This window comes from Schistocerca serialis, chromosome 6 (assembly GCF_023864345.2).
Source record: "Schistocerca serialis cubense isolate TAMUIC-IGC-003099 chromosome 6, iqSchSeri2.2, whole genome shotgun sequence".
Taxonomy (NCBI): Eukaryota; Metazoa; Arthropoda; class Insecta; order Orthoptera; family Acrididae; genus Schistocerca; species Schistocerca serialis.
The window spans coordinates 214,025,875-214,038,548 of NC_064643.1; the positions used below are offsets into that span (position 1 = coordinate 214,025,875).

General features: G+C 45.4%; 1 protein-coding gene across 1 annotated transcript in view; it reads left to right on the top strand.

The window, feature by feature from the left end:
* Positions 1 to 7,447: 7,447 nt before the first annotated feature.
* The window catches only part of LOC126484517 (venom dipeptidyl peptidase 4-like), a 314,011-nt gene continuing 308,784 nt past the window's right edge, over positions 7,448 to 12,674 (top strand). The window contains exon 1 of the mRNA XM_050108064.1: positions 7,448 to 7,618. Coding sequence (XP_049964021.1) covers positions 7,583 to 7,618 — 36 coding nt within the window. The 5' untranslated portion in view covers positions 7,448 to 7,582. The remainder of the gene's footprint in view (positions 7,619 to 12,674) is intronic.

A 12,674-nucleotide genomic window follows, 5' to 3' on the forward strand; every position in this document is an offset into this window, starting at 1 on the left:
GCACGGGGTACGGCCCTCACCCTATTTGGCGTCCATATCATTAACATCTACGCAGCATCTGGCTCTAGACGGCGTCATGACCGACCTACATTCTTCGCTGAGTAGGTCACACCGCTCTTCACAGGCCCACAAGACGATTTGGTGCTTGTTGGAGACTTCAACTCGACACAAGGGCCCACTGACCAACTCCCACACCATCCACCTTGTGTGGCTCTCTTGGTGGTCATCGATCTCCTGCAGCTCATTGAAACCTGGATCAACCTCCATGGAACCCTACTTGGTTACACATTTTACACCACACACCCATCAGCCCACATAGACTCCATCTTTGTCATCCACACACTTGCACCCACCATGCAGAAGTCTGGCCCCTGGTCTTTTCAGAACATGAAGCATACATTTGCGATGTCACTCTTGCCCGACAGAATTTATGGCATAGTTGCCGTCTGTGGAAATTCAGTTTCGCCCAGCTGACCTCCGCAGACTGTCACCATATGGTCGAAGATGCATGGGCACGTCAGTGTGACGCCTATGACTCCACCTTATCTTGGGACTCTAGTGTGCAATGCTGCCCCTCTGTAAAACATTGATGAGCTATAGTAAGGAAGCCAAGGCATGGCATACTAATAGCTTGAGCTTTTATTATTACATCCTTCATGACTGTGCGATGCTGCCTTTTCACCAGACAGGCAGACAGTGGTACAAGGAAGAAAGGCACAGTTCTCCTTGATCTTGTGCTATCACCTAGAAGGCACTGTAGTCTGATCTCGGATCTCTAACCATATTCCTCAAGAACATCCATCGATGTACCACCTCCTGCAGGAAAGACAACGACGATGCAGGGCTGTGGTCCATGTCCTCACTGATGCGGAAGGCTACCGCCATGAGACCCAAAACACCATCGGCCAAGCTCTCCATTTTCATTTCGCCGGACTGTATGACGCAGCTGAACCGCATTCCATGGAACTGATCACAGAGGTCACATGACTTACTGCGATCGCTCTCCTGGTGGAGGTAGCGAGTGAACTCCAGGAAGATATGATCACAGATGAAGTACTCGTTGCTATCAAGGCAGGATCTGATAACAGATTTCCAGGGCCCAATGGTATCCCCCTCTAATTTTACAAAAGTTTTAACTCCTTGTTGGCTTCCACATGGACAGCCACTGCACAAGAGCTGATGTTCCTGATGACATTGGTCCCTAACACCTTTCTTGTTGGCATCATTATCCCCATTCACAAACCGCAGGGGCGATCTAGCGTCCATGATTATCGACCAATCACGCTGCTCAACAGCGATATGACCATATTTGCCGGCCGCGGTGGTCTCGCGGTTCTAGGCGCGCAGTCCGGAACCGCGCGACTGCTACGGTCGCAGGTTCGAATCCTGCCTCGGGCATGGATGTGTGTGATGTCCTTAGGTTAGTTAGGTTTAAGTAGTTCTAAGTTCTAGGGGACTGATGACCACAGCTGTTAAGTCCCATAATACTCAGAGCCATTTGAACCATTTTTGACCATATTTACATGGCTGCTGGCATCGCAACTCAAGAAGGTCGCACTTTACATCACCTCCTGCGACAAGACTTTTGCCTAGGAGACGACAACAATAACCGTATAGCCTTTGGCATTACCGAGACGTGATAGCATTTGTTCGTCACCAACATCTCTCTGGTGCCTTGGCATTGCTGGACTCCAGCCAGAACTTCGATGGTATAGACCCCTCCTGTTTGTGGATAATTCTTCAACACATGGGTTTCTCCGGCGGTTTTGTCTCGGTAATTTTGCGCCTTTTGAGCAGCGCGGCCTCCAGAATCCAGTACAACGTCTCCTCCCCTCCCCCCTTTGCATCGCCATAATCATTTGATGTCTTTACACTGATTTCACAGCCAATCTCCGTCGCTCAGCGGCCATTAACGGTAGTCGTTTGCTACAGACCATCAGAGCTAGCCTTACAGATCACTGGCTACGAGCCCTCGATATTATCCAGTGCGCCTAGTATGTGAACATCTATCACACCTCCCATACACCACATGTGGCTCAGGCCTGTTGATGCTACTGGGCTCCTTCGCCAGCTCAGGGACGTTATTCGCAGTCCCGTGGGACCGTGGTGGGGTGGGACTAATAGATGTGCTGACCAGAGTGATGGCGCTGTACATCAGCTGCCAACTCAAACTCCAGGATCGTCGCCCACAGAGCCACACTGGACTCCTCTTCCAATACTTTGCGCCAGCCTCTTTGTTCCGGGACTTCAGTTATGTCTACCAGTCTTTACGAATTACACGTTTGTTTCGGATGAAAACAGTTTACAAAGCGTTAGAACGGTGCCGCCCGCCCAATTCCATCGAAATTAAGTATCCCTAGCGTGCGTGGTGGCACGTATGGAAAGCTGTCCATGTCCGTTTTTTCGAATCCGACGTCCAATCAGCATGGTATATCACAGTGAATGGCAAACAATTTAACCGACATCCACTGCATCGCATTCGTCTAGCCGACTCGCTCCTCTGCACCCGCTGTGGAGTGGGCGACACAGACGACTATCGATTCCACTTTGGTCCAGCGTAAGACGTCTGGACACTTGATCCGCGCTTGGTAGCCGCGCGGTTTAGGGCGTCTTGTCACGATCCGCTCTGTCTAGTGCATCTTGTCTTCGTTTTTTAAATCCCTTTTGTACTCCCCCGGAGAAAATCTAGAAAAAAACGATGTTATGTAAATATAAGTGCACTATTTTTGAAGCGTGAGTTTAATCTACAACTTTCACTACTTGCAGTAAGATATTTTGTCCTTTTTTCTTTTAACTTTTGTAATTCATATGCTGTAGAGATTCGGCTACTGAGTAGGATCAGTGATCAAGGAAGAATGAACTTAGGGCTTTACTAAAAAGTGAAAATGATGAAATAATTCTTATCTTGTATGGAAAACTATTGTGAATTTGTATCGTACTATTTGTATTGGAACTTTTGAGTATAAGCCAATGTCCGCATTGACTGGTCATGGTACTTTCCTTTTAGCCTTATAATATTTGCACGGATGTTGAAGTTTTTACTTACGGGTACTACAGACAGAAAAACCTGACTAGCCGGCCGCGGTGGTCGAGCGGTTCTAGGAGCTTCAGTCCGGAACCGCGCGACTGTTACGGTCGCAGGTTCAAATCCTGCCTCGGGCATGCATATCTGTGATGTCCTCAGGTTAGTTAGGTTTAAGTAGTTATTAGTTCTAGGGGACTGATGACCTCAGATGTTAACTCCCACAGTGCTCAGAGCCATTTGAAACCTGACTAGCACATGGTCAAGAGAGGAAAGTACGTTTTAATTGAGCTAATATAGGACATTTACGCTCGTCCAATTCATAAACAGATACCACCGCTGGAGCGCGTTGCGATCGGGTATATGACGTTTGGGCGCACGTACCGTGTGCACAAGTCGCATCGTTCGATGAGCGTTCAGCAGCACGTTGAGCTCGGCACGCTCAACGTTGACGTTCGACAGCAAAGACCGTGTGTCGATGGCTTTAGGCCGCGGCGGAAAAGGCCCCTGCTCCCGCGATAGTATGTACTAACTGCGGAGGAACGCGGGCCCACACGGCCGCCGTCGACAGCACGGAAAGGCCTGGCGCGACAGGTCGATTCTGGCACCCTTCAATCTACATCATGCTCATAAATTAAGGATAATTGCAGAATGTGATGTCACACAACATGACACTACACAAAACTGGCGCTAATACCATAGGGACATAGGGAACACACACGACACAGATCTGTAAGTCCACGGTATTAGTGATAAGTTGAGAAAATCGTCCCGAAACACATGTGCTACAAAACGCCACTGTTTCCTGTGCATGTACCCCGACATCAATATGGGATATGCTCACGATACACACGTACACAGGCCGCACAACGGGCTGGCATACCCTGGATCAGGTGGTCGAGCAACTGTTGGAGTATAGCCTCCCATTCTTGCACCAGTGCCTGTCGGAGCTCCTAAAGTGTGCTAGGGGTTTGAAGACGTGCAGCGATACGTCGACCGAGAGCATCCCAGACGTGCTCGATGGGGTTTAGGTCTGGAGAACAGGCACGCCACTCCATTCGCCTGATATCTTCTGTTTCAAGGTACTCCTCCAGAATGGCAGCTCGGTGGGGCCGTGCGTTATCATCCATCAGGAGGAAGGTGGGACCCACTGCAAAATGACGTCCGGAAACACCTGACCTGTTACAGTTCCTCTGTAAAAGACATGCAGGGGTGTACGTGCCGCAACCATGATATCCCACCTCACACAATCAAACCATGACCTCCATATAGGTCCCTTTCAAGAACATTAAGGGGTTGGTATCTCGTTCCTGGTCCACGCCAGATGAAAACTCTGCGAGAATCACTGTTCAGACTATACCTGGACTCGTCCGTGAACATAACCTGGGACCACTGTTCCAATGACCGTGTACTGTGTTCTTGACACCAGGCTTCACGGGCTCTCCTGTGACCAGGGGTCAGTGGAATGCACCTTCCAGATCTCTGGGCGAATAAACCATGTCTGTTCAGTCGTCTGTAGACTGTGTGTCTGCAGACAACTGTTCCAGTGGCTGCGGTAAGGTCCCGAGAAAGGCTACCTGCAGTACTCGGTGGCCGTCTGCGGGCGCTGATGGTGAAATATCGGTCTTCTTGTGGTGTTGTACACTGTGGACGTCCCGTACTGTAGCGCCTGGACACGTTTCCTGTCTGTTGGAATCGTTGCCATAATATTGAGATCACACTTTGTCGCACACGGAGGGCCCGTGCTACGACCTACTGTTTGACCAGCCTCCAGTCGTCCTAGTATTCTATCCCTCATAACGACATAACTATGTGTTCTTTGAGCCATTTTCAACACACAGTCACCATTAGCACGTCTGAAAACGTCTGCACACTTACTCGCTGCACCGTACCTCTGACATGCACCAACACACCTCGGCATATGTGGACTGCTGCCAGCGCCACCGTGCGACGAACGCAGGTCAAATGCACCGCATGGTCATACCCCTAGGTGATTTAAACCCCCCACCAGAGCTTTTTTTCACCATGTATCAGCGTTATCCTTAATTTATGAGCATGAGTATATATGTTCGTTTCCAGGTATCTCAAAATGGCCTTTCATCCATACCATAATACTTTGTGATAGTTCCTCTGCACCCGATTCACGACGTCAGCAATTACTGCAACTATGGAGTTCGTACAACTATTAAGATGGGTTCTAATCAGTTGTATGGCTGACATACTGTCAGGAATTATGACTATTATGTCTGCTATGATCGTCTGTGCGAATGGCAGGGCTTCCAAAATGGCTATCAGCTCCTCTATCATAATTGTGGAGTGTTGATCCAGCTCGTAGATATGCCTTGTCGTTTGCTTCAGCTTATCCAACAGACACGACCAGCGCCGTCACTTGGTCCCATCTGTGCACACCACGCACGCATCGGGGTACTGAGATAGCAATTTCATTGCCGTTGCATTAACTGGGTCCGAGTTTTGACGCGTTAAGCTGGTCCTGCCATCAATCTGCAGAGTCGATATTTCGTTAAGGCCTGTTGTAATGCGGTGTAAGAGAACTTTTCCACACCTTGTGACTTAACGGCCTGGATCTCCATATATTGAGACATGACGGTTGGAAGTAGTGTATTTGGACAAAATCTTTCGCACACAGTAGGATGTTAATTCCCGAATTTTTTCGTCATTGTGCCCATATTTGTCGAAAGAGAGCCACAGGAAGAATTTTTTGCAGAGGACTACTATTCGTCGCAGCTTTAAAGGCGGTTTATTCGCTTTAGCTAGTAATGTGTTAGTGGTGACTGACATGAACTATACGCAAGTCTTTGTATAGCATACTGTCGAGTCTTTCGAGCGAGCTGTCTGATACTGACCCGTAGCACATGTGCTCATAATCAAAATGTGCCCTTGTCAGGGACCGGTATAAAGTTATCGCTGTCCGCCGATCAGTGCCCCACCATACTACAGTTGTAGCTCTGATGAAATTGCAGGCTTTTTCACGTGTAGTAATAATATTACGGATATGATGAGCGTACCTTAGTTTATCATCGATAATCATCCCACGATAGTGTGCTGCCGGCCGCTGTGGCCGAGCGGTTCTAGGCCCTTCAGTGCAGAACCGCGATGCTGCTATGGTCGCAGGTTCGAATCCTGCCTCGGGCATGAATGTGTGTGTTGTCCTTAGGCTAGTTAGGTTTAAGTAGTTCTAAGTCTGGGGGACTGATGACCTCAGATGTTAAGTCCCATACTGCTTAGAGCCATTTGAACCATTTTTGATAGTGTGCTATTTTCGCAACTGGAAAATTGTGTTGTCCCAGTTACATATTTTAGGGAAGTGGAATCCTGTGGCGAGTAAAGATCATAAGAGTAGGCTTGCTGGCAGAGGTTTCGCAGCCAATTTCTGTACACTACCCGTGCACACGTACGAGAGCGATGGGTATTTTCAAATGACAGGACTGAAAAGTACTCACTTCAGAATATATGCATATGCGGTCTGCGTATATTATATTTGGATGTCACTGGCAAACACATACTGAAGGTCTGCAGTATAGAGACTGAATAACTAGAGAAGCAAGACTGATCCCTGTAGGAATCCTCTGCTAGATTCTCTGTGTCCGAATGTGGTCTGTGTTGCAAAACGATTGTCTTCCTACTGCTTAGGCAGCTTACAGTATTACGAACGAGTCGTTTTGTGATCTGAAGATTCTGCAATTTGTTTCCCTACGGTTGACAAGTGAAATGCAGTTAACTCTGTCTCTTTTAAAACGTTTTAGTAGCAGTGGAACTTGTTATTTCTTCATTTGAAAAAGTAAAGTCGGCAAAAATATCTATGTACTTAGTATATAGCTACGAAAGAGAAAATACGTCATTTTGTGAGGATTTACTCACTAGTCATTTGCGTGAAAACATTATTACGACATCTTAAACGGTTCCGGAAATATTTGAGGCTCAATCAGCCTATGTAACAACTGGTTCCATCTAGTGATACAAAATGCCCCATTGTAGGATAAGTTGTTACAATGTGCAGAAACGGAAATAATATCGAATGCTTGATATCTCGGGTGGCTGAACATAAGAAAAAAAAATGAGATGAATTTATAATACTGGTGCCATTAAAAGGTGTGTCACGTCAAAACAGATCTAAAGCTATCTTGTACAAAACGTTACTGAAAAAACTATAACAACTAGACCTAGTCGGCACTACAGCCACGATGACAGAATGAAACAACACAACCAAAACGAGATGCTGAAGGTACACTTCTGTACCAAAATGGGGATCCTGTTCATGCAGAGCAGCGTTCCCCACTCGGTATCATTTTCGTCCTCGGATTTCGAGGAAGCCGTGACAGTCTGTCCCGGCAGATAGTGAGCACGCCCTCGCTCGCTTCCTTTCTGCGGAGGAAGAATACGCAACTGCTGCCGAGTAAGGACTTACACAGCAGAAGATTCCCAGCTCGCCAATCACAGTTACCAGAGACAAGGGGAGGGGGAGCGTGTGAAACATTGGAAACTGTGGAACGACACCAAAGTCGCCTGCACGTGAAGACATCGCCCAGTCTTCATCAAGACATGTTCGCGGGATGCAGTGTAGGCCTCGTGCGTGTGGTAAGTCTCAGCGTTAGCTACCGTCTTCATTTATCAGGCCCCTAATCCCTACCTAAATGACAAACAAAATTCTCATCTGGCAGTAAAACACTGTTTTCAAGATAAAAAAATACACATATCTTTCGTCATCGCCAACTTTTCGGTGAATGAAACTGGTCAAATGGTTTTCCAGTGAGCAAATTCCGTGCCTTAACTGTGACTCTGGGAAGTCTTTCAAACACCTATCTACGGCTGTAATCAACTCTACATTGCATTTAAAACTTTCTGTATACTCCGTTCATCATAAGAATAAACTCCACGTAGACATTACACTATGTATTCTTCCTCGTTCGCTGGAGCCTCATCGGATTTCGTTTCATGTGGAGCGGAAGTGAAACTGTCTCGAGTACTGTCCAGTGCGATAATGAGGTTACGTTTTATGCTGTGCTTTATGCGTACATCGATTCAGTGATAATTCGGGACAATAACAGTTACTGGCGCATTAAACTTGGACAGCAATGGCAAGCCACCTGGACCACATAACCTGCAGTGATATGAACAACTGCAGGAAGGCCGTACAAAGGGACGAGCACAGAACAATGCAGCTTTAAATGTCATTTAATTTTTAAACAGAAAGAAATAATGGTAAAACTCAGGCGAGACGCTCCTTAAGTTATCTAATGGAAAACATAACATAGCTAACATAGTATTGTACACTACTGGCCATTAAAATTGCTACACCACGAAGATGGCCTGCTACAGACGCGAAATTTAACCGACAGGAAGAAGATGCTGTGATATGCAAATGATTAGCTTTCCAGAGCATTCACACAAGGTTGGCGCCGGTGGCGACACCTACAACATGCTGACATGAAGAAAGTTTCCAACCGATTTCTCATACACAAACAGCAGTTGACCGGCGTTGCCTCGTGAAACATTGTTGTGATGCCTCGTGTGAGGAGGAGAAGTGCGTACCATCACGTTTCCGACTTTGATAAAGGTCGCATTGTAGCGTATCGCGACGTTGCTGCTCGCGTTGGTCGAGATCCAATGACTGTTAGCAGAATATGGAATCGGTGGGTTCAGGAGGGTAATACGGAACGCCGCGCTGGATCCGAACGGCTTCGTATCACTAGCAGTCGAGATGACAGGCATCTTATCCGCATGGCTGTAACGGATCGTGCAGCCAGGTCTCGATCCCTGAGTCAACATATGGGGACGTTTGCAAGACAACAACCATCTGCATCAACACTTCCACGACGTTTGCAGCAGCATGGACTATCAGCTCGGAGACCATGGCTGCGGTTACCCTTGACGCTGCATCACAGACAGGAGCGCCTGCGATGGTATACGCAACGACGAACCTGGGTGCACGAATGACAAAACGTCTTTTTTTCTGATGAATCCAGGTTCTGTTTACAGCATCATGATGGTCACATCCGTGTTTGACGACATCGCGGTGAACGCACATCGGAAGCGTGCGTTCGTCATCGCCATACTGGCGTATCACTCGGCGTGATTGTATGGGGTGCTATTGGTTACACGTGTCGGTCACCTCTTGTTCGCATTGGCGGCACTTTGAACAGTGGACGTTACATTTCAGATGTGTTACGACCCGTGGCTCTACCCTTCATTCGATCCCTACATTTCAGCAGGATAATGCACGACCGCATGTTGCAGGTCCTGTACGGGCCTTTCTGGATACAGAAAATGTCCGACTGCTGCCCTGGCCAGCACATTCTCCAGATCTCTCACCAATTGAAAACGTCTGGTCAGTGGTGGCCGAGCAATTGCCTCGTCACAATACGCCAGCCACTACTCCTGATGAACTGTGGTATCGTGCTGAAGGTGCAAAGGCAGCCGTACCTGTACATGCCATCCAAGCTCTGTTTGACTCAATGCCCAGTCGTAACAAGGCCGTTATTACGACCAGAGGTGGTTGTTCTGGGTACTGATTTCTCAGGATTTATGCACCGAAATAGCGTGAAAATGTAATCACATGTCAGTTCTAGTATAATATATTTGTGAAATGAATACCCGTTTATCATCTGCATTTTGCTTGATGTAGCGATTTTAATGGCCAGTAGTGTAATTAAAATCGATAGTGATGAAAATTCCTGACTTTAACAAGGATAGTTTTTCTGCATAAGCTACGAGCGGAGTAAAACAGCACTGCTGGGATTTCACCATGCAGTTAAACATTGACGCCAGTAAAGGTACTCGTACTATAGCCAGTAGTCTGGTAATCTCTCAACTCCTTCCATATCGGACTCCGAGGAATACATTTCGGTAGTGCTACATTGATGACGAGGCGATCGGCAACGAAGTCTCAAGCAACCAAAAATTCCACATTTCTTCCCCCTCTTTTATGGCGAGCTGTTCTGCATTTCGCCATCGTTCGGCAGTGACATGTCACAAAACTTCGTGCATTAGTTCCAGTACCTTTGGCAGTTTAAATGCCTTGATATTTCTCGCGACATATCGTTAACTTGGCTCTAGATCAATTCTGTGAGCTCAGATTTCAGTGTTAAGGTGACAATTGTAAAAATGCATCATTTGTACAGTGTGCTCGATGCCATAAAAATTAATGTTTACCATGTTTCTGCGGCGCTTATCACTCTGGTTCGTGTGAGACCACATCTGTCCTACAAAACAATGGGCATATTCAAACAAACGGTATTTGATTTTTCATTTTTCTCCAAAAGATTTAACTGTGTAATGTTTTCTTAATTTCAACTATCTTTAAAAATCTCTTATAAAATATCAATAACTAAGACTGTGTATTTGCAATGAAACCAGAATTTTGCGTGCGATATGTAATTAGAAAGGCTCGACCGTAGTAAATAGGTTTAAATGAATGTGGGTTACAGTGATGACGAGACTTGCGCTGAGCAGACTCGCGTAGCAAGCTAGATCAAACCAGTTATTGGACTGAAGACCACGACAACAGTATTCCTTTCTGAGATACGTATCGCCTTTCCTTTGTTGTTGGTGACCGAGTGCTACCGCTCACTACAGAGAGTGCTGTTTAGTTTAGGGTGTGAAGTGGTGGACACACAAACCATCCACTGAAAAAACTTTGGACACGAAATCAGTGGAATTCACTTTTAAAAAGATAAAAATTGGGGTTAAGAAATCAGCGAAACTCTGGTTTATGGTCGAATCCTTTTATTTGGTAAGCAGTGAGACTTTACTAAGGTAACATTTGGCATATGAAACGCACTTGGTTTATGGACTTATGTAAACCTTCTTGCGGATTTGTAAGGAATATTCACAAGATAGCGGGGCCACTACGCGCAACAAGACACTTCCTGTTTAAATAACAGCATTATAGGTTACTTATTTCGACCAGCAGTCGCTCTCCGATCTAAATTCAGTACCAAAAATAATGTTGTCCATAGAGAACGAATATTCAGATTTTTGAAAGCTCTGGAACACTGCAGAAAAATTCTTTGGAGTTGTCGAAATATTCGTTGTTACATTAGTTTGTGGTCAATATTCAACAAATGCGGCATCCATCCTATGAAACATTTCCTCCTAGGGAGTTCTCAGTGTAAAATGCAACGTACTCTATCTTCTGATTGGTCTACCGTGCAATGATAATCACGACCAGTGTTTTGCTTCTGTTAACGATTCTTGGCTGAAATGCCACGCTCGATGTGTAAAAATATTTGCTAATGTATCGCCCCCGTCTATGTTGAAGTTATCAGAGTTGCACCTCTGAGGATGTCTCCCGCAGGTTGGGACGAACCATCTGTAAACAGTTTTATACAATGACCACAGCCTCTCAGCTTGGAAGTTTCAACAGATGACTCTGTTTCACTTTCTTGATTTGAAACCTGTGGATACAGTTTACGGTGATGATCTTGAATAGAGTGATGACTACGTCTCAATACAGCTATCTCTATTCCTAACCATCGAAAATGAAGTCCTTAAGTCGTTATTAACATTTCCGAAATGGAAATATTTTCTTCCGAAACTAGGAATTTTCTATGAGAACGCTATTCTAGTTTATCTGTTTCAATGAAACACAGCCAGCACAAGTAATTTCAAAAACTGCATGAAGAAAACCGCTCTATAAAAGAAATTTAAATAATCACTATGTTAGTCAAGAACTAATTGCATTAATGATTAAAACATCGATTATGGTCAATGAAATCAAACTAATTCCATTATTTTCCAAGGATGATTAGCAATTTTTACACGAAACTAGCTTAACGCCCGCTGCTTCGCTCGTGTAGGGTGTATGGCCTGCAGAGATTTATGTTTTTGTTTTTATTACATCGAATTTTTATGTTGTTGACAAATTGCAATACCTTCCAAGCTTTTCGCGCTACTTAAGGCCATATAAGAATGGTTTTCTCCGAGTATACTTCTGACCAAAAATCGATTCTGATAGCTGAAGTCCAAAGTTTTTGTTAAACATGCCGTTTGCGCTCTTGTGGAGATATTTTCATAGCAACTTTCATCCCCTCACAAATATTTCTTTATATCTAACCGAGAAGTGAAATACCAGCTTTCATAAATCTAGCTTTAAAATTTTTGTAATGTAACGAAATATTTTCTTAAAAACTTCCATCCCCTGTTACACTCCTTTAGAGGTTGAATTCCCAGAATCCCTGAAACACATTTTTTTTATTTCTATCCAAGAAGTCAAATACCAAGTCTCACAGATATAGCCTTAAGAAAAAAGGTTTAAATGCCTCTAAGCACTATGGGACTTAACATCTGATGTCATCAGTCCCCTAGACTTAGAACTACCTAAACCTAACTAATCTGAGGACATCACACACATCCATACCCGAGGCAGGACCGTAGCAGCAACACGGCTCCGGACTGAAGCGCCTAGAACCGCACGGTCACATCGCCGGCTAGCCTTAAGAATCCTTCAGTAGTTCTTTGGTAATTGTTTATTTCCAATCTTTTCGCCCACTATTTTACACCCTTAGTGACTGAATTTCCATAAATTGCTGAAACACGTATTTTTTTACTTCTGACTGAGAAACCAAATACCAGTCTTCGTAGTTCTGGCTCTGGAACTCGTTTAATAGCGACATTCTTTAAAAAGCCTCTCATC